This window comes from Macaca fascicularis, chromosome 17, assembly GCF_037993035.2.
Source record: "Macaca fascicularis isolate 582-1 chromosome 17, T2T-MFA8v1.1".
Taxonomy (NCBI): Eukaryota; Metazoa; Chordata; class Mammalia; order Primates; family Cercopithecidae; genus Macaca; species Macaca fascicularis.
This window is the reverse complement of record NC_088391.1, coordinates 16,396,233-16,418,659: the sequence shown is the minus strand read 5'-3', so window position 1 is coordinate 16,418,659 and position 22,427 is coordinate 16,396,233. Positions and strand designations below refer to the sequence as shown.

At 42.7% G+C, this 22,427-nt stretch overlaps 1 protein-coding gene across 5 annotated transcripts in view; it reads left to right on the top strand.

Moving 5' to 3' along the window:
- The window catches only part of SMAD9 (SMAD family member 9), a 74,724-nt gene extending 53,044 nt beyond the window's left edge, over positions 1 to 21,680 (top strand). For 2 of the 5 annotated variants that reach the window (XM_045377404.3, XM_045377401.3), the window contains 2 exons: positions 12,858 to 13,114; positions 17,715 to 21,680. In XM_045377404.3, the coding sequence (XP_045233339.1) occupies positions 12,858 to 13,114; positions 17,715 to 17,858 (401 nt within the window). In that variant the 3' untranslated portion in view covers positions 17,859 to 21,680. Of the gene's footprint in view, positions 1 to 12,857; positions 13,115 to 14,010; positions 14,187 to 17,714 lie in introns of those variants that run through there. The other 3 variants (XR_012426843.1, XM_074021877.1, XM_065533161.2) reach the window with 3 other exon arrangements.
- Positions 21,681 to 22,427: the final 747 nt, after the last annotated feature.

Sequence of the window (22,427 nt, the reverse complement as noted above, 5' to 3'; positions counted from 1 at the left end):
GGAAGCCTTTGGCATGTGATTGGGGCTCTCCTGTGTGCAGGCGTACAGCAGCTGATGGGGTACAAGTCATACTGGTCTCTGTTCTGACCTGTGATGCTTTTGAAGCCCATCTCGCTGGTATGAGTGATGGTAGCAAATCCAAGCTGAGTGTGTGGTCTGGCTGAGGATCTTTAAATTATTTTCTATTATATTGGAATAGTTGGTATCTTCAAGTGATACTATGGAGTCACAGATGTAAAGAACCTTCTTCAGTCATTTGACCTTCTCTCTCTCCATCCAGCACTTATACCACCTTGGGAAGGGAGCCTGAGCCTTTTCTTTGAAATTTCCAGGGGAGATTCATTGTTCCATTTGGTGGTGCATTCTGATATTCTCCCTAACATGCCTTCAAAATGTCTCCTGCTGGAGTAAACCTAAAAGCCATTGTTTAGAAACAGGCTGAAATCATTCATTGATGTTGACTCTTAATGGAGACAGTTACTTTATGTTTATTTATATTCTGTCTCCATAGTGGCTTTGAGGCAACTTACGAGAAACCACTGCAGTGAAATGATATATGAAAAATAGAAAATCAGAAACACAGGGTTGAGGGGAGGGGAGAAGAATCCAGATGTTCCAGATATGTCATCCATAAGGGTTAACATTGTTAACCAAACTAAGCAGGGTCGGGCCTGGTTAGTACTTGAATGGGAGAATGCCTGACCTCCTGGGAATGCAGCCCAATAGGTCTCAGCCTTATTTTACCGAACCCCTACTCAAGATGGAGTTGCTCTGGTTCAGACGTCTCTGACACAGAGAGCTGGAGAAGATTTTGCTCTAGATTTCCTGACAGGGAGAGAAGAAATGAAAACCTCACTCTGGAATGTAATTTTTATCCCAAAGTGGGAAAATAGCCATTCCTCAAAGGAAATAATCTTTGAATTAATTCCTAAACAAGTTTCTTGAGCATGGCTTTACTTTCAAATGATTTTTAGAAAAATCTTCAGTGAACTCTCAAGGCAAAACATTAACACATGACGTTGTGAAGCCGTTTGCTGAGGAGCTTTGCAGATTGGTCTGTGTGTTCAGTTTCCGCTGGTGCCGGTGGATCCAAAGACAGGATTCAAATATTAAAGGAGTGCTGAATGTGTTCTAAGAACCTGTCTGCAAGTCGCTTCTTCAAGGTGCTCCTGCTGAGGACATGGAGAGTCTGTGGTAGTCTGTTTCATTGCTGTAAAGGAATATCTGAGACTGGGTAATTTATAAAGAAAAGAGGCCGGGCGTGGTGGCTCATGCCTGTAATCCCAGTCCTTTGGGAGGCGGAGGTGGGCAGATCATGGGAGTTCGAGACCAGCCTGAACAACATGGAGAAATCCCGTCTCTACTAAAAATACAAAATTAGCCAGGTGTGGTGGCGCATGCCTCTAATCCCAGCTACTAAGTGGCTGAGTCAGCAGAATTGCTTGAACCTGCGAGACGAAGGTTGCAGTGAGCTGAGATCGTGCCATTGCACTCCAGCCTGGGCAACAAGAGCAAAACTCCGTCTCAAAAAAATAAACGAAAAAAGAAAAGAGGTTTGTTTGGCCCATGGGTCTGCAGGCTGTACTGCAGCACATGTGCTGGCATGTGCTTCTGGGAGGGCTTTAGGAAGCTTCTAATCGTTGTGTAAGGCAGAGGAGAGCCTGTGTGTCCCCTGGGAAGAGACAGAAAGAGAGAGAAGGGAGGGAGGTGCTAGGCTCTTTTTAACAAATCGATCTGGCAGGAACTAATAGAGTGAGAATTCACTCATTACCTCAAGGAGGGCACCAAGCAGATCATGAGAGATCCTTCTGGGTGACCCAGACACCTCCCATCAAGCCCCACCTCCAATATTGAGAATCAGATTTCGATGTCGGATTTGGAGGAGTTAGATATCCCAATTATATCAGTAGCTCCTGTGTTGTTGACTGAGAGCTCATCTTTAGGGTTAAGAAGCCACATGAGCAAGAGCTGGGACTGATGGCCTGTTCCACAAACCGGAGCATCTAATAGTGCTCCCCTCGATGCAAGGGTACCCACTGTCATGTGGTCCGAAGGCAAAGTTACAGTTTTCTCAGAGCTGTGTAGGAATTACTCCAATGTGGAAAAACAAAAAAAAAATGTTTTTTAGACGTGCCACAAGCCTTGCCATAAAGCATGGCGGAAAAAAGTGTTGGCTTGGGAGATTTTAAAGCAAGGGCAGTCAGTCGTCTGTGACATCACAGGATTCTCTCTCAGATGCTGCCATGGGTTATCTGGGTTCTGAGCGGCGTGGCTTCCGGGAGCACCAGCCTGAATAAGTGAGCTGCAAAATGCATTCCTAGGCTAGCAAATGAGTTAACTTGCTCTGTGGAGTTAATTAGCAGACGTTAGATTTTAGTGATACGCATTCATCTCACAAATACTTACTGAGCACCGACTCTCAGCCAGACTGGACACTAGGGATGCAACAGTGGAAAAAAGACAATGCCCAGACTTCCTGGATTACTTGCTGCTGGGGAAAGACAGACACGAAATACAACATATAGTATGTCCAGTAGAAAAACACAAAGCAGGGGAAGAAGAGAATGGAGACTTTAAACCAGTGTAACCAGGGAAGGCCTTCCTGAAAAAGTGATGTTTGAGCAGATGTTACCGGAAAGGTGTCCCGATCCAGACCCCAAGAGAAGATTCCTGGAACTCACACAAGAAAGAATTTGGGGTGAGTCCATAGAGTAAACTGAAAGCAAGTTTATTAGAGAAGTAAAGAAGCAAAAGAATGGCTACTCCACAGGCAGAGCAGCGGCATGGGCTGCTTAACTGATAATACAGTTATTTCTTGATTATATGCTAAACAAAGGGTGGATTTTTTCATGAGTTTTCTGGGAAAGGGGTGATTTCCTGGAGCTGAGGGTTCATTTCCTTTTTAGACCATATAGGGTAACCTCTGGGCATGGCCATGGCATCTAAACTGTCATGGTGCTGGTGGAAGTGTCTTTTAGCATGCTGATGAATTATAATTACCATATAATGAGCAGTGAGGATGACCAGAGGTCACTTTCTTTTTATTTTTTATTTTATTTTATTTTTTTGAGATGGAGTCTTGCTGTGTTGCTCACGCTGGAGTGCAATGGCATTATCTTGGCTCACTGCAACCTCTACCTCCCAGATTTAAGCGATTCTCCTGCCTCAGCCTCCCACGTAGCTGGGATTACAGGCGCGTGCCACCACACCCAGCTAATTTTTTGTATTTTTTAGTAGAGACACCATGTTGGCCAGGCTGGTCTTGAAATCCTGACCTCAGGTGATCCACCTGTCTCAGCCTCCCAAAATGAGGGGATTACAGGTGTGAGCCACTGCACCTGGCCTACCAGAGGTGACTTTCATGCCATCTTGGTTTGGGTGGGTTTGGGCTGGTTTCTTTATGGCAGTCTGTTTCACCGGCAGAGTCTTTGCGACCTGTATCTTGTGCCAATCTCCTATGTCATTCTGTGACTCAGAATGCCCAGCGTCCTGGGAATGCAGCCCAGTAGGTCTCTGCCTTATTTTAACCCAGCCCCTATTCAAGATGGAGTTGCTCTGGTTCAAATGGCTGTGACACAGAGAGCAAGGAAGTCAGTGTTCATGGAGCCTGAACCAGTCTTTCAGTTTAAATTTTAGAGCTCCCTGGCTGGGTGAGGGTCCATTCAAATTGTTGTGGGGCCTTCAAATTTTATTTTTGGTTTACAACATGATATGACTTTACACTTCGAAAAGATTGCCTGGCCGTTCTATTGAGATTAATTAGACTGTGATGGGCAAGGATAGAAGATATCTTTTTTTTTTTTTTTTTTTGGAGATAGGTGTCTTGCTCTGTCACCCAGGCTGTAGTGCAGTGAGACAAGCTCAGCTTACTGCAACCTCCGCCTCCAGGGTTCAGGCAATTCTCCTGTCTCAGCCTCCCGAGTAACTGAGATTACAGGCTCGCACCACCACACCCAGCTAATTTTTGTATTTTTAGTAGCGACAGGGTTTCTCCATGGTGGCCAGGTTGGTCTCGAACTCCTGACCTCAGGTGATCCCCTGCCTCAGCCTCCCAAAGTGCTGGGATTATGGGTGTAAGCCACCGCACCTGGCCTGAATATATCATTTTTAAAAATTATTTTTAGTGACTGGACATGGTGGCTCACGCCTGTAATCCCAGCACTTTGGGAGGCCAAGGCAGGCAGGTCACCTGAGGTCGGGAGTTCAAACCAGCCTGGCCAACATAGTGAAACGCTGTCTCTACTGAAAATACAAAAAATTAGCCAGGTGTGGTGGTGGATGCCTATATAATCCCAGCTACTCGGGAGGCTGAGGCAGAAGAATCGCTTGAACCCAGGAGGTGGAGGTTGCAGTGAGCCAAGATCGTGCTATTGCACTCCAGCCCGGGCGACAGTGTGAGACTCCATCTCAAAAAAAAAAAAAAAAATTATTTTTATTATAGTTAATGATGAGCCATTCCCCTACCCAGTAGATATCAATTAGCCTTCACGCCACTTCTGGCTTGTATTCCTTGTGACTTAAATTAGCTGAGATGGCTGGCCCTGCTAAAGGAAGGTCATGTTGCCATCCTGTCAGCAGTGCGTGCATTTTGAGTTTTGTTTTCTCTGGTGGTGATGATGGGTGCTGATTTACCCCACTTACCATCTAATGGGTATGTCCCTGAGGTGGAGGGGCTGGTAGAAAGCATTTATTTGTAGCCATGCAGCAGTTAACTGGTACAAAGGGATTGAGGCTATGACTTTGACCTCACTAGCAAGATGCTTTAAATAACTACTAACAGTTAGCACTAGCATACCAAAAGCTACCACTTAGATGTCAAAGGCAATACCTTGAGCAGCCTGGAACATCGCATTCCAGTGTGGAACTTCTCCATATTCTTCCTTAGAAACTAGGCAGACCACTGGAACTCTCTCCAGTGACATATCAAATAATAATAATATGATGATAGCTACCCCCATTGATGATCTAATATGTAAGAGACATGCTGGCATGCACTTATATGTATCATTTCTAATCCTTATAGTAACTGTACAAGTTAGGTATATCAGTCCCATTCTACAGATGAGACAGCTAAACCTCTGAGAGTTCAGTAGCTTACACATGGTCACACAGGTGATGCCAGGGACTCGCACCCGTGAGGACTCAGGCCCAGTTGCTCCCCTCTGCTAGAGGGGACGGACCCTCCTGCCCTTTTATCTTGGCACCGCTCGTAGTGGTATGTAGAATTGAATCTTTCAGTATGGAGTGAAAATGCCTATCATATGCCACAATCCTTGTGTGCCATGATCACTTCTGCAATGTTGAAAGAAGGCCAAAATAATAATAAAGTGCTGACATTTTACAATATTTTACTTTTAAAAGGTAAACCAGAGGTTTTATGTTCTTTTTTACAAAAATATTGTGCGAGAAGGAGAGTACTACACAGAGATTTTACATGGAGCTCACGGGTACCTCTGTGGAGGGTTGTAAGGACCTTTCCAGTAAAAGGACAGAGAACCACTGACATATAATACTGGTATGACTGATACGTGACAGCGCAAAAGAAAGCAAAGGGCGAGTTCCTGACGATGTGGGAATGATGTAATAGTCCATCTAGATAATTGGAGGATACTGTGTGCCTGCTCTTTTAGACTGGCTTTTAAGATGGCCTCGATTTCCAAATAATTATGCAGACCACAGCTTTGAGTTGACTGCAGGAACATAGAACTTGAGGTAGGATTGTATTTCTTGGAAATTCATGACTTAATATAATCGTAATCAATAGTACAACATTTTTGAGCACTGATAATTTCTGCTGTAATTGAAGTTAGCTCTGGTAACCTTCACAATGAGCCTGTGCTGGGTTCTTGGTATGCGAGGACACTTTGAGCAAGACTGGCCCGTTTCTCTTTTGCAGATCTCCCTTTGTGGGAGAAAAAAATGATAACCATTAACCCTGGTTATTGAACTTCTAGAGATCAAGCATATCCTGAAAATACTTATCACATATTCCAAATCATTGCATTGTTTTTGGAATTGGATTTTTAAAACCATTTTATGAATCTTTATTTCCTTGTGTATCTCAAATTCTGTAGAATTCTAGTAATTCTTCTTGTTTTATGAAAGGAATTACCCTGACATAAGGGTTTCATCAGTCAGCTCCTTGCAGAGGTGTTACCGGATAGTGGTCCTGACCCAGACCCCAAAAGAGGGTGCTTGGATCTCTCACAAGAAAGAATTTGAGGCGAATCCGTAGAGTAAAGTGAAGGCAAGTTTATTAAGATAGGAAACGAATAAAGAATGGCTACTCCAAGGACAGAGCAGCCACGAGGGCTACTGGTTGCCCATTTTTATGGTTATTTCTTTTTTTTTTTTTTTTCTTTCTTTTTTTTTTGAGACCGAGTTTCCGTCTTGTTGCCCAGGCTGGAATGCAATGGCGCGATCTTGGCTCACCTCAACCTTCACCTCCCAGGTTCAAGAGATTCTCATGCGGGGGGAGGGATTGCATTGGGAGTTCTACCTGATGTAAATGACGAGTTAATGCGTGCTGATGAGTTGTTGGGAGCAGCTCATCAACATGGCACAAGTAACAAACCTGCACGTTATGCACATGTACCCTAGAACTTAAAGTATAATAATAATAAAAAGAATAGAGATTCTCTGCCTCAGCCTCCTGAGTAGCTGGGATTACAGTCATGTGCCACCACGCCCTGCTAATTTTGTATTTTCAGTAGAGATGGGGTTTCTCCATGTTGCTCAGGCTGGTCTCAAACTCCCGACCTCAGGTGATCCGCCCACCTTGGCTTCCCAAAGTTCTGGGATTACAGGCGTGAGCCACCGCGCCCAGCTGGTTATTTCTTGATTATATGCTAAACAATGGGTAGATTATTCATGCCTCCCCTTTTTAGACCATATAGGTTAACTTCCTATGTGGTCGCCATGGCATTCGTAAATTGTCATGGCGCTGGTGGGAGTGTAGTAGTGAGAATGACCAGAGGTCACTGTCATCTCCATCTTGGTTTGGGCCAGCTTCTTTATTGCAGCCTGTTTCATCAGCAAGGTCTTTATGACCTGTATCTTGTGCCAACCTCCTATCTCATCCTATGATTTAGAAAGCCTGTCTGTCTGGGAATGCAGCCCAGTAGGTCTTAGCTTATTTTACCCAGCTTCTACTCAAGACGGAGTCACTCTGGTTCAAACGCCTTGGGCAGAGGCTTCTACTCAAGACATAGTCATTCTGGTTGAAACACCTTGGGCCGAGGGTCTGCATGTCCAGGTGGTATTTGGGTTGCCTCCTTTCCCAGTGGGTTTCATTTCCATGTCTCAAAATAGTCCTTTTGTTCTGCCTCTGAACACATGTAAGGCTTCTCATGTTAAAAAAAAGCAAATCCTAAAAAAGCGTTTTAACATAGGATGCGATGTCACACTGTTACAGTCATTAAACTTGATGTTGCAGAATACTTAATATCCTGAGAAAATATTCACAAGATATTATTAACTGAAAACAAGTTTTAAAACATCCTGTAGAGTATGATCCCAATTTTCTTCTTAAAAATGCACATGGCTGAGCACAGTGGCTCACACCTGTAATCCCAGCACTTTGGGAAGTCGAGGTGGGTGGATTGCTTGAGCCTAGGAATTTACTACCAGGTGGGCAACATGGTGAGACCCTGTCTCTATAAAAAAGTTAGCTGAGTGTGGCGGTGTGCATCTGTAGCCCCAGCGAGTCAGGAGGCTGTCTCAAAAACACATAAAAAAGACTGAAAGGTATATAATAGACGTTAGCTTTGATTATTTATGGGCTGTGGATTTGTGGCTGATTTTTCTTTTCTGTTCGTATTTTCTAAATTTTCTATAGTGGGCTTTCTCGATCCTGTGAGGATGGGGTGCGCGTGATGTGTAAGGATGCTCTGGAAGGCAGCAGCAGTGGTAAGGGAGACACCTCACTGTGCAGTTCAGGCGGAGTGGCCGCGTGTTTGAGTGGCAGTGATGGAACATGCCATGTAATGCAGTCGGACCCAAACAAGCTGTTCATCGTGTTGTGCCTAGAGACTCAGTCATCAGGGACGGTCTTAGAGGACCAGCCTTGCTGTCAGCCCAGTGATGACTTTGTGTGAGTTAGGAAAAGGTGCCTCTTCCTCAAGAGAAACTACTGCCATCTGCTGGGAAAGTATTGTAATAATTACACAAAGCTCTGAAGACTAGGAGGCAACCCTGGGTTGCAGTGGTTGTGCAGTGCACAACGGTAGGCACAGTCCTGTGGTGGACCTGCCTCCATCCTCTGACCTAGGCCCTGGTGTGGATCTGGAAGTCTGCATTTTTATATTATTAGTTTTTTTTTTACCACCCGTTAAAACTTTTTTTATTGTGGGAAATTTGAAATAGGAAAACGGGGGAATACAATGAGTCTTCATTTTACTATCTCCAGCTTCAATAAAGATTCACATTCTGTGCCATTCTTTTTCATCTATCGCTCTACAGTATTTTTGCTAGACTATTTTAGAGCAAATCTCAGGCTTCATATCCTTTTTCCCATCTATTGGAGTTTATATCTAACTATATAAGAAATTTTTTAAAATACCATTATTACACTCAGAAATATATATATTTTCTTAAAGCTTCTAAAATCACTGTGCAGAAGAAAAGGCAACAAAGGCAAGGGAAAGATTCGTTACAAACTCAGGAGGAGGCGTTGTGCTTGTGCTGGGACGTTTAGGTTTTATCCTAAGCGTTGTGGAGAGGCTTCGGCATTCTCTGTGCAGGACACTCTGCCTTTTATGGTGATCTTCCTGCCTCCCTCCCAGTGAGGAGGGTATCCCTGCACCTTCCTTCCACTTTGGGACACCGACTTCCTCCTCTGTGAGTAGAGTCCAGAGATTGGCACACTCTCACCAGCCTGCCCAACCTACCCTCTTCCCAGTCATTTCCTGTCATTCAAGACAACAGGAGAGGATTAAAAGGGGACACCCTTTTGTAGTTCGACCCAGCAGACCCAAATTAAACCCAAGGTTCTTCTGGTCCTCATTAACCACAACACAGGACTCCACACTCCCTGATCTCATAAAAAGTGGGTGGCAGTCACACTCAAGTGAGAAGTTCAGATAAAGAAAGACAACAGCCCTTAAAGAAAGACACAGCCCAAGCACATACGTAGTTCAAGATGTGGGTGGAACTTGCTTGAGGGCCGCATTGCCAGGGTTCTCTTTATGATCTCAGGCAGTACTTCTTTTGGGGCATTTATTCCTTATTGCTAGGAGTTAGAACAGGCTGCAGGATTGTGACATTAGCTTTTCCTTCCAGAAGCTTCTAATGCTTCTTAATTACGATAATGAACATATTAATGGCATATTTGATGGCAACAATGATAGGTATGATGTCTCCTTTAAGCATTTCATACAAGAACTGTCAGAATGTAGGCTGCAGTAAAATCTGGACATGTTCGTGCTTTTCCTGTACCATTTAAAGGAATATCACTGGCTGGGTGTGGTGGCTCATGCCTGTAATCCCAGCAGTTTGGGAGGCCGAGGAAGGCAGATCACCTGAGGTCAGGAGTTCGAGACCAGCCTGCCCAACATGGCAAAACCCCATCTCTACTAAAAATATAAAAAATTAGCCAGGCGTGGTGGCAGGTGCCTGTAATCCCAGCTAATCGGGAGGCTGAGGCAGGAGAATCGCTTGAACCCGGGAGGCAGAGGTTGCAATGAGCCGAGATCACGCCACTGCACTCCAGCCTGGGCGACAAGAGGGTAACTCCATCTCAAAAAAAAAAAAAAAAGTGCAAGTCACCCGGCCTCCCCTTGGACCTGCTGAAGTAGTGATCTGTTTTAATAAGCCCTGCAAGTGGTCTTACTGCAAGCTAAGGTTTAAGAACCACTATTCTACTCTGTGGTGATCTTGAATCTGACACTAGCGTTTAAAGCTACTATTTTGGCCTACCAGATGGATGCAAATAACATCATTGGCCTGCTTGACTCCTCCTCAGATGCTGGTGTCTCTAGCCAGAATCCGGCCTCCTTCACCCTGAGGCTGGGTTCCACCCTTTCCTGGTGTTTCTGGGCGGGCTCCGCGTGCTGGTGCCATTGGCTCTGCTCTTCTCTCTCAGGGTGCTGGATGACTGCCTACCTGCCCAGGCTCTTCTCTGCGTTGGTAGCTTTGCCAGAGTGGACTGTGGTTGCAGATGACCTGAACATGATTGAAAACCAACCCCCAAAGACCAGACTCACATAACAAAAAAATCGTATTTATTTTATGTAATAGGTTTTGAGAGGATTATATGTTTGAAGGTCATTCAGTTCACATATCGACTAAATCCTTAGCAGCTCCACTCTGGCTCCTTTACCTGCTTTCCCTCTTGAAAGAACCTCTGCCCACCCCCACAAGGCAGGCCTTTCCCCTTTGGAGCCCACAGGGGTGGTTGTAGGAGGCGGTGTTTGCATTTTGCCCCAGCCTGGGGTTCTCTTTATGATCGTGAGGGTCCAGCCAAGTAACTCTCCCAGCCAGTTAGGACCATCCTTCTGCCCCCTGGCACCACCGCCTAGGCCCTGGGGTTAGGGCCCAAGGCCATTCAGGAGAGTGGGTAGCAGCGATGAGATAGAGGAGGGGGAGGAAGGCTGAGGGAAGCAGAGAAGGGGAGCCGGTCTCTGGCTGAGGAAGAGGAGAGGCAGTGACAGGACAATCGTGGCCTGGATATCCAGGGCTGTGCTTTAGCTCTGCGACCCTGGCTCAGTTGCTTCAGAATGATGTGGTTGGGATACATACTACTCAAAATTGTTCTTTTCTAAAATTGTATTAAGGGAAAAGGAAACAAGAAATATGGTGGGATGTAATCACATATAATGCAGAACTGCGCCAAGTGCTACTTAGGACCTGACAAACTCCCAGCAGCTACATCAGTAATGTTTCCTACATTCTCAGTTATGCACACGGGGCCCTGAGCAGCCCTGGAAGCTGTAAGTTCTGTTCTTTAAAACGTTCACAATTTCATTTTGAGGAGACCCCAAATATATAAGTATATTCTGGATTGTTTCTACAAACACCTTTTAACTGCAGTGATCATATGTATAATCACATTGACTTCTAGTGCTGGAGACTTTTTTTTCCCATCAAAAGTTGGAGTAAAATTGTTCTGATATTTAATATTCACTAGACTAGAATTTCTTCATTTTTTTCTAACATCAGTCCCTTGCTATACATTTATATTAAATCTCAAACCCAGACATTTAGAGGGAAAGAATCAACTAAAATTTAATTTGGAATGGAAATTAGCATGAGCAGCAACATTCTCAGGATGCTTTTCTTTCTTTTTTTTTTTTGAGGTAGACTCTCACCCAGTCGCCCAGTCTGGAGTGCAGTAGTGCCGTGATCTCAGCTCACTGCAGCAGCCTCCGCCTCCCAAGTAGCTGGGATTACAAGCGTGTGTCACCATGTCCAGCTAATTTTTGTATTTTTTAGCAGAGACATGGTTTCACCATGTTGGCCAGGCTAGACTCGAGCTCCTGATCTCAAGTGATTGACCTACCTTGACGTCCTAAAGTGCTGGGATTGCAGGTGTGAGCGCCTAGCCTCAGGATGCTCTTTTGAACTTTAATTCCAAGAATATTAGATGAAGTGATATAGGCTATATTTTGCTTATGAGTTTTTATATTACTGTATCTGAAAATGTAGAAATTTCACTGTTCACAAATAAAAAATAGACATTATTTATATGATTGATATTAGTGGATGACAAACTTAAATGAAATAGGTCTCTGAGGTATTTGTTAAGAGAAACAGATTTCTAAGTGTTGGTAAATTTTTAAAGCGTCATTTTTGTCTCCACTGAAGTGGGTTTAATATGTGCACTTAAGTAACATTTTCATGATATTAACTGTGTACAGTTTTAAATTTTAAAATTTGTAGGCTGGGCGCGGTGGCTCATGCCTGTAATCCCAGCACTTTGGGAGGCCGAGGCAGGTGGATTACTTGAGGTCGGGAGTTTGAGACCAGCCTGGCCAACATGGTGAAACCCCGTCTCTACTAAAAAACAAAAATTAGCCAGCCGTGGTGGCAGGCACCTGTAATCCCAGCTACTTGGGAGGCTGAGGCAGGAGAATCACCTGAACCTGGGAGGCGGAAGTTGCAGTGAGCTGAAATCGTGCCACTGCACTCCAGCCTGGGTGATGAGTGAGACTCTGTCTCAAAAAAAAAAAAAATTAAAATTTGTATATGTACATAAAGGATTGTTTGATTTTTTCGCATGATATATTCAGTTCATTTCTAATATTACAAAACCTTATTTTTGGAACAAATAAACAGGAGTGATGGGAGGAATAGTATATGAGACCTTACTGACTGGTTCTTGGGGGTGATTGTTAACATGGGTGGCAATCCACTTTTATTTATTTATTTTTTTGCAATGACGTCTTGCTCTGTCACCAGACTGGAGTTCAATGGCGCTACCTTGGCTCACTGCAACGTCTGCCTCCCAGGTTCAAGCAATTATCCTGCCTCAGCCTCCCGAGTAACTGGGATTACAGGTGCCCATCACTATGCCTGGTTAAATTTGTATTTTTAGTAGAGAAGGGGTTTCACCGTGTTGGCCAGTCTGGTCTTGAACTCCCGACCTTGAATGATCTGCCTGCCTCAGCCTTCCAAAGTGCTGGGATTACAGGCATGAGCCACTGCACCCGGCTGCAATCCACTTTTAAATGGATTTATGGAAAAAGCACAGATTATAATTAAACTAAGTGGTATTTAGGTCACACATCTCATTCATCTGATCAGTGATCTGACAATGAACCTGACAGGGGAGAGTCACATCTCCTAGGGTTTCAGGCATCAGTGGGAGGGGCACGCTGTGACAGGGAATGTGAAGGAAGGCTGTGTGTTTGTGTCTGCAGGTGTGCACTTGTACTACGTCGGGGGAGAGGTGTATGCCGAGTGTGTGAGTGACAGCAGCATCTTTGTGCAGAGCCGGAACTGCAACTATCAACATGGCTTCCACCCAGCCACCGTCTGCAAGATCCCCAGCGGCTGCAGCCTCAAGGTCTTCAACAACCAGCTCTTCGCTCAGCTCCTGGCCCAGTCAGTTCACCACGGCTTTGAAGTTGTGTATGAACTGACGAAGATGTGCACTATCCGGATGAGTTTTGTTAAGGTAAGGAGTGCTTGCTATCACATTATAAAATGTTCAGTGAAAAACAAAACAAAACAAAAAAGCACCCTGACTGATGTGGCAGTTCTGCGGTCAATTCAGATAGACAAAACCAATTTTTTTTTTTTTTTTTGAGACGGAGTTTCACTCTGTCACACAGGCTGGAGTGCAGTGGCATAATCTTGGCTCACTGTAACCTCCGCCTCCCGGATTCAAGCGACTCTCCTAACTCAGCCTCCCAACTAGCTGGGAGTACAGGCGTGCATTACCACGCTTGACTAATTTCTGTATTTTTAGTAGAGACAGGGTTTCACCATATTGGCCAGACTGGTCTTGAACTTCTGGCCTTGTGATCCGTCTGCCTCGGCCTCCCAAAGTGCTGGGATTACAGGTGTGAGCCACCGCGCCCAGCCCAAAAGCAATTTTTTTGAATTCTGTTGTTTTTAGGAGGAGTTCCTCTTTGAGTATAAACTGTCTTGTTTAGCAATTATATGAAAATTCTTACACATTACTTTTGAGGAAAAACAAGTAAGGTGGCTCTCTGTTTTTAATGCAGATGATAAAGTAACAACAGTAATTTTACAGGACTAGTGCAACAGAGATTTTTCCATCCTTCAAATTGCCAAGCACTATTATCACTCAGTGAGTGTTGGCGAATTTATCTGAATTCAGTAAGATACTCTCCTTACTCTTAGAAAGCATACAGGCACATGGAGGAGATAATATTTATGAATAAGCTACAAAATAGGCAGGATTGGTTCTAATACAAGACAGCAAATTAAGTAGTGTTATAAAGGTATAAACAATCTGGAATAGAAACATGAGGCGGGTGTGATTAATTCTGAGAGTAGTATATGTTCTGTTGATGAGTATTTGTTGAATTTCTCGAATCTTATTAGGGTTGCTATGAAGGCTGGAGAACCAAGGAAGTTTCTTAGTGGGAAGGAAAAACAACTGGGTTTGTATATGGAAGCAAAAGCCTTCAGTTTCATCACCTGCTATTTTATCTGTTGCAAAGTACTCGCAAATCAGTCTAATATTTCAAAATCTGGGCTCATCAAAGTATCCGGGTATGTGTGAGTTTTCATACTGCCATGCCTCCATCCAAGGAATCAGCATGGCTTGTTCCAGGCATTTTTTTCAAAGTAAATTTTATTAGCACTTTAAAATTACCATGACAAAGAATTTTTCTACACTCAAATTTTGTTTTTATTGTTTATAATTTTAGTAATTATTTAAAAACTAAGAACAATATAGTTTCCAATTTTAAAAAACAGCTGCTTGAAATTATTTCTCTTTCATGGTGACAAAGCAGTTTCATCCAAATTTAGTGTTTTAAAAGCATCTATTATAAAGTTATATTAACAAATAACTTGGAAATCTTTTTAAATGTTCTGTTGCTTTAGAAACGGCAGAGGGCATCATTTGAATCATACAGTTTTTTTTTTTCCAGGTCTGTGTTTTTAAAATTAGGATGAAATGCCAATATCTCATAGGTAATTATTTCACTCTAATTAAATATAAGCTTATATACAAATCTGATTTTCCTGATAACTAGATACATTTCTCAGATAGGCAACATTTAAATTCATAAAGCTACACAATTGACACAGAAGACAAACCTGTTCCTAATACTGCAGGAACTTTTAAAATAAATACATAGTAAATATAACTATAGATCATTTTTTTAAACATTTGAGATGAGCAACTGTAGCTACCACTGGGCTAATGGATCAGATCTCTTTAAGGTTTCTTTCAGCTCTGATTTTTACCGATTCTAGGACTCATTCAGTCAGTCAACAAATATTTATTGAGCACCTACCATGTGCAGCCAGGCGTGTGGGACATAGCAATGTTCACTCACAGATCTCTGCCCTCAGGGAACCAATATTCTAGGAAGGAGAGAGAGATAATACACAACAGCCATAACACAGAAGAAGGATGGAAAGAGAAAGTGTGGGGCAGGGTGAAGGGAATTGGAGCACGGGGGCAGTGGAGTCATCTGCACATCAGGGTGGGCCTCACTGAAAAGGTGACAGGTCAGCAGAGACTGGAAGGAGACATGGAGCTAGGCCCAGGGACTTCTGGAGGAAGAGTAGAAGCAGAGGGAAGAGCAAGGCAACAGCGTACACCTGGAAATTCTGAAGAGCAGGCAGGCCAGTGTGGCTGGGGCCTAATAAGCAGGGGGAGCGAGATGAGAGCAGCTGCAGGGAACCACAGCGAGGCCTCCTGAGCCACTCCTTGGAGTTTATCGGTGGCTCTCAGGAGGTGGCGAGCTTTTGCAGGGATCGGAGCAGAGCATTTTCATGATCTGACTTCTGTTCTTAAAGGATCGCCCTGCCTGCAGTGTGGAGGATAGGTATTACACAGACAAGGTTGCAAGTAGGGAAACCAGTTAGGAGGCTATTGCAATATTCAGATGAGAGTCGCCCTCACCTGGAGGGATCCAGTACAGCTGTGAGAAGTGGAAGGATTCTGAATTGTGAAGGCGGATGAGGCGTGGGGGTGAGAAAAAGAGGAAGATGAAGTTAGTTGCCTTCAATCAAGATGAAGATGCAGGTGTATTGAGATGTCTGTCCACATTCAAGTGGAGTTGCTGAGTAGCCAGTTCGATGTAAGAGTCTGGATTTGGGGAAAGAGATTTGGGCCCGAAATACAAGTTTGGGAATTGTCAGCAAAGGGACAGTATTTAACTCCCTAAGTCTGGATGAGAACACCAAAGGTTTGAGTTTAAACAGAAGGGCCAGGAGTGGTGGCTCACGCCTGTAATCTCAGCACTTTGGGAGGCTAAGGTGGGTGGATTGTTTGAGGTCAGGAGTTCAAGACCAGCCTGGCCATCGTGGCAAAACCGCATCTCTACTAAAAATACAAAAATTATCCAGGTGTGGTGGCGCATGCCTGTAATCTCAGCTACTTGGGAGGCTGAGGCAGGAGAATCACTTGAACCTGGGAGGCAGAGGTTGCAGTGAGCCGAGATCGCACCATTGCACTCCAGCCTGTGTGATAGCCAGATTCCGTCTCAAAAGTAATAATAATAATAATAAATAGTAAATAAAAATAGAGAAGAAAGGGGGCTCCAGGACCGAGCCCTGGGACACTTCAACATTAAAGATGGGACAGAAGGGACAGAATCAGCAAAGAAAACTGAGAGACCAGCCAGTGAAGTAGTAATAAGACCAAGAAGTGTGGTGCTTTGGAAGCCAAGAAAAAACAGTGCATTGATGAGAGGGTGTGATGAACTAAATCAAATGCTACCCACGTAACACAAAGGCTGAGAGCTAATAATTCATTTTTACAATATGAAGGCCTTTTTTGATCTTGACAAGAAAAGTTTTGTTGGCGGCTGGGGTGAAATGATCAGAATGGATTTAAGAGAGAATGGAAGGAGACAAACTGAGACAGCCAGTGTGGATGACTCTTCTGAGGGTTTTTGCCAGAAAGGGGATAGAGACATAGGGTGGAGAAGTATCTTTCAGATGGAAGATATTTCAGTGTGTTCATATGTTGACGGGAATGATATAGTAGATGCAAAAGATTGCAGGAGAGGAGGAGAAGATTTGCTGGAATGATGTCTCTGGGAAGGCAGGTCTGAGAGTGCATAAGTGGGTGGATCAGCTTATTTGGAAACATAGATAATTAATCTGTGGTAAGAGGTAGAAAGGCCAAGTATGTGGGTACAGGTCCTCTGGAAACTCTTATTTCTGATGTCTTCCTTTTTCTCGTTAAAATACAAAATAAATCCATCAGTTGCAGGTATGGACAGGGGAAAAGGAGTTGGAGGTTTTAGTTGGGAGGAGCAGTCACCTAGGAGGGGGACATGAAAGAGGGGACTGGAGGGTAGGTTGTGACTGCTGGGGACATCACAGGTCCCCTTGAGGTTCTCAGTAGTGAAAGTAAAATGTGATCAGGCAGCATGGTTGTGTTGAAATCCAAGTTGTAAAAAACTCTACAGAGAATCACTCCCAGTCACAAAACTGATTGACTTGGCTGTGATATCCCTTCATTTTGAAATATCTTTTCATTGGTGTATAACATATAGAGAAAAATATGCAAATTATTTTAAAAAAATTTTTTACTGTCTCTCCTTTGAATGGTGATAAAAGGGAAATTGCCAGGTGAACCAGAGAGAGAGAGAGAGAGAGAGAGAGAGGGAACGAGAGAACAAGCAAGCTTTGATAATCAGCCCTGAAAAACCAAGAGCGCCCTCCAGTTCTGTCTTTACGACTTCCAGGTCCAGTCGCTGGTCTGCAGTAACCAGCAAAACACTGTCGTGGGCATGAAGGGGTGAACAAAAGGTCAAGTTTCTTCCTTTGTGGAAGGGAAAATGATTTTCCAGTGCTTCCCATGTGACTGGAGTGCCAGAACCTCTCTAGATCCGAGTATTCAGTTGTGAGGGAATGCACTGATTTGGATTCATCTGAAGGCATCTGGTTGGTGCGAGAGTTGACCCGTGTTTACAGGAAGGTAGAGGCCATGTTTTCTCTGTCTCAGGTCTCCGGAGCTACCCTGGAGTATGGGCTCTGCCCCTGCTGAGCTGTGCCTGGGGCTCTGGAGGCTGAGTGTAAGTGTAGCACCATCACTCAGCTCCGTTCTTGTTTTTCAGGGTTGGGGCGCTGAGTATCATCGTCAGGATGTCACCAGCACCCCCTGCTGGATTGAGATTCATCTTCATGGGCCGCTGCAGTGGCTGGACAAAGTTCTGACTCAGATGGGCTCTCCACATAACCCCATTTCTTCAGTGTCTTAACAGTCATGTCTTAAGCTGCATTTCCATAGGATAGAGGCTATTGCAGGGAGTGGCTTGTATCATTTCAGGTTTGCAACTAACTGAAGTTTCTAAAAACATGTGTAAATACACAGAATGTATACTGTTCCTATTTTTTTTAATCACCGTTTGTTTTGTGCTTTCTAGTTAACCTGATGCCAGCACAGTGCAATTGGAAAAGCAGGCCTTTGGTGCCTGTGCTATAAGCAGCAGATTTCGTGGGAGGAAACAATTGAGAGGCAGTATTGTCAACAGTATTTGCAGGGTGTTAGCAGAATAAAAGGCAGCTTTAGTCAGCCGTGTCATTATAAAGCATGTTGTGTGGCCTCACAGAAACACTGAAACTGTTTATACAGCAAAAGTCAGGTATTAGCAGCACTAGAGCAAATATCACTCAGATGAAACAAAGCAGTGAAACCCCTCCAGTTGAAATGATGTCACTTTTAGTGCTATTGGCAAGAAAAAAAAACAAAAAAAGCTTGTACAATGAATTAATGAGATAATCTGTAGAAACTTTATTTCTAAGGTTGACATACCTGTAGCTGGGCTCCTGTGTTCATATTCAGTGGTACATTTTAAACAAACTGTGATCGGAAAAGAAAAAAAAAAACTGTGAAGCCGAAAGTCATGTTCCCTCAGTCTACCGCTGTAAAAAGAGTCTAATATGGGAAAATAAATACGAAGATAGCATGAAATGCTGTTTCCCAAATTACAAGATAAGACCAGAACTTGCTCCAAGAGCCACCCAGGGAGACTCCTGCTTTCCACAGAGGAGACCAGGCTCCTGTTGTCCTGGTTGTTCATGTCATGCCGTCCTGCAAACTTCGAGTCTGCGCAGCGTGCCAGAATAGCACTTGTTTCAGTCTGGTGTCAAGAAGCAGGTGAAAGTGAAGGTTGGAGAAAAGTGTCACACGTCGACTTACACTTTCTCATTTCCCACGTTCCAGTCTCCTGGGAAGGACACTCTTTTGCCACGTTTTCTTGCCTCTTGGCAAATATTAACTCTTTGCAGATTACTGAATCAACAGTAAAGACTTTGAGAAGATCTAGACACATTATTGGATCAATGAGTTATTTAACCTAGTGTCTCCAGTGATTATCTGAAGTCTCATAGCTGGAAATAAATTCCCAAGTAAAGTGATAATAATTTCATAATCGTCTATAATTTCTGGGGAACAGTGGTAATGAATAATAATATATCTTTTAAAAATATACACAATATTAAAAACATGTTCTTATTTTACTTTAGATGAGGGAGGAAAATCCCCAAATTTCCAGGTACTTTCATATACATACTTGCCATGCACTAAACACTACATTGCTTGGAAAAATATTTCACACCCTCTTTAAAAATATACAATTTAAGATAGCAGTTATGCTTGTAACAGACAGCACTTCAGTAATCCAAGAAGTTTCTTCATGTATATATTTTAGCTCAACTCTTTCTAGCATTAGTGCACATGGTAGTTTTTCTAATTAAATTGTATTCAAGGTAGAAATGATCATGTGAGAAAGTTATATGATTGAGCTACTACTGTCACCTCTTACAATGACTAGTGTTATCTAATAGAAACTTTCATACATACACAATAGAAAAGAATTATTACACTTTACATTGAAAAACGTAATATGTGGCTCATGTAGTGTTTAGAAAAATCTGTAGTTGATTGGTTCATCAACTATGTATTGTGTACCTACCTATAGGTGTCAGGTACAATGTTAGGAACTGTAGAATCAAATGTAAATAGAAGACAGTCCCAGCCCTCATGGAGCCAAGAATCTAATAGTGAATCTGTTTGTACAGACATCATCATGTTTCAGAACTTTTAAAACAAAACAATGCAATCTGTCTTTAGCTTGAAAGAATGTAATTGATTTATCTCTGTTTTGAAATTTTTATTTCCTTGCTCTTCTGCAGAGTCAGGTAATGGTTCCTTGTATAAATGCTACTTTTCTTCCATGTCTCAAAGTGGGTTTTGTTCCTCTCCTTGCTTCCCTATTTTCCAATAATTCTCTGTCTCCCCTTCTCTTGGAAAAGGCATTAATATGGTGAGTCTCATATGGGAACCATTCCATGGGAGAACTTCAACACAGCTTTTGCTCCAGAGATCAAACATAGCTTTCATGATCTCTCTACCAGCTATCGAACTTATCCTCTGGTAATCTTTTTTTTTTTGAGACAGAGTCTTGCTCTGTCGCCAGGCCGGAGTGCAGCGGTGCGATCTCGGCTCACTGCAACCTCTGCCTCCCGGGTTCGAGCGATTCTCCTGCCTCAGCCTCCCAAGTAGCTGGGACTACAGGCGTGGGCTTCCACGCCTAGTTAATTTTTGTATTTTTAGTGGAGATGGGGTTTCACCATGTTAGCCAGAATGGTCTTTATCTCTTGACCTCATGATCCACCTGCCTCAGCCTCCCAAAGTGCTGGGATTACAGGCGTGAGCCACCGTGCCCGGCCTCCTCTGGTAATCTTATACCTTTACAGAATTAATCTAAACTGGTGGCTCATAAATGACATTAAAAACAAAAAACAATCTGGATGCAGTGGCTCATTCCTGTAGTCCCAGCACTGTGGGAGGCCAAGGTGGGAGGATCACCTGAGCCCAGGAGTTTGAGGCTGTAGTGAACTATGATCACATGACTGCATTCTAGCCTGGGTGACAAAGTGACACCCTGCCTCTAAACAAAAATCAAGCAACAAAAAACTTGTTATTTCCCTGCAGCTTTGGGAAGCCAGAACACAATTTTGCAGTGAACCTGAATTTTCTGTGACAAATAAATTACTAAATTGGCACATATGATCATCACCAGTCATGTCTCATCAAAAGCCTTTATTAAGATGCTTGTAAAATTTGAAGAATTTAGAAGTGATGAGAAGTTAACCCCTTAGTCATGTAACATAATCATATTTTAATCAGCTTTTTCTTTTGCTACCAAGAGTTTTAAAAAATGAATGCAGTATTTGATTTCAGGCTTCTAAATGTGCTCATTTAGCACTCATTCCTTGATGTAGACAATAAAAGAAAAAACCGAATAGCATTCTTTCCAGGATAACTATTGAAGCAGACAGCTAAGCCTCTAAACATGAGCACTGTGGCACATATTTAAGGTTGCCACGGACAAGGATCACACAACAGAGAACACTGTAGTAACATTTTGGTCTGCTCAACAACACCCAGAACATATACCAGTTTTTGTTGTTGGTTTATTATTTTTCTGTTAAAAAATTGTGAAAAGTTTGTTTTAGCTGGATGATATTTTAATAGTTGCCACTGTTTTGGAACTATAAAGATGTCACTACTTAACACATATACTTATGTTTTGTTTTGTTTTGTTTTACACTCAGTATAAATCAGGAAAAGTTAGCCAACCCTCTAGTATTTAGAATCCTCTTTTTTATTGTCTTCTGAGGATATGGATGTTCCCATAACAGCAACAAAACAGCAACAAAAACATTTCATAAATATCACTTGATAGACTCTAAGCACCTGCTTAACTTTGAATGTGTCCCAAATATTTAGTGTGTGTATATATATATATATATATATATTCAACAAATAAAGCAAACTATAACATGCATTTCACATTTTGTCTTTCCCTGTTAGGATTTTAATAGCAGAACTGTATGACAAGTTTAGGTGATCCTAGCATATGTTAAATTCAAATTAATGTAAAACAGGTCAACAACAACAAAGAAACTTTCTATTTGAGTGAAGTCATGCTTTCTATTATAACTTGGCTTCGGTTATCCATCAAATGCACACTTACACTGTTACCTGATTGTTTATAATAAAGAATACCGTACCTGTATGTCTTTTGGCTCATTTTTCCTGTAAACCTCATAGAAGAGTCACTGTATGTGGGTCTGCAGCATCTTAAGTCAATTAATTTTAAACCATTCTATTTTGAAAATGGGATGTTAAATTCCACATGCTATAGAGAAATTAGGTAGTGGTTTTGATTAAACACCTTAGAATAACCATCGTGAAGTATAGATCCTGAAGATACTTCATAGTAACTTTAGAAAGGATATATGTAGAACCTTTTTCTGGATGGTAGCAAATATGTGATATTGCAGTGTATAGGGAAGAATGAGCACTTCTATTATTGTATAACATCTGTACATTGCTACAGATTGCCTATTAGGTGCTAAAAGGCAACTGGTGAGGGAGAACTAAAATGAAATCCAAAGAAATAGGAACACATCTAAAAATGTAAATTCTCAATTCCTTGCATCTAAATTTCCTTCTAATCTTAAAAAGGGGAAACTCTACACCTAGAAAACAGCTTTCTTATTTACTTGATCAGAGTTGTCAATTTTTTTTTTTTTTTTTAACAAAATGGAGCCCTTTATTCAAAAAGTGTTTTGTGGGACTCCAAAATATAAACACATGAAAGATGTGCCAGTTTAGATCCAGGTGGGGACCATGAAGCCTCCAGTTTACACTGTAAGTTTCTGGAGAGCAGTGATTGTGTCTTGTTTGTCTGCGTCTCCCATGGTTCCTGACCCTGTGCTTGCACCTAATATTTGGCATTGGCATTTCAAACACGAAT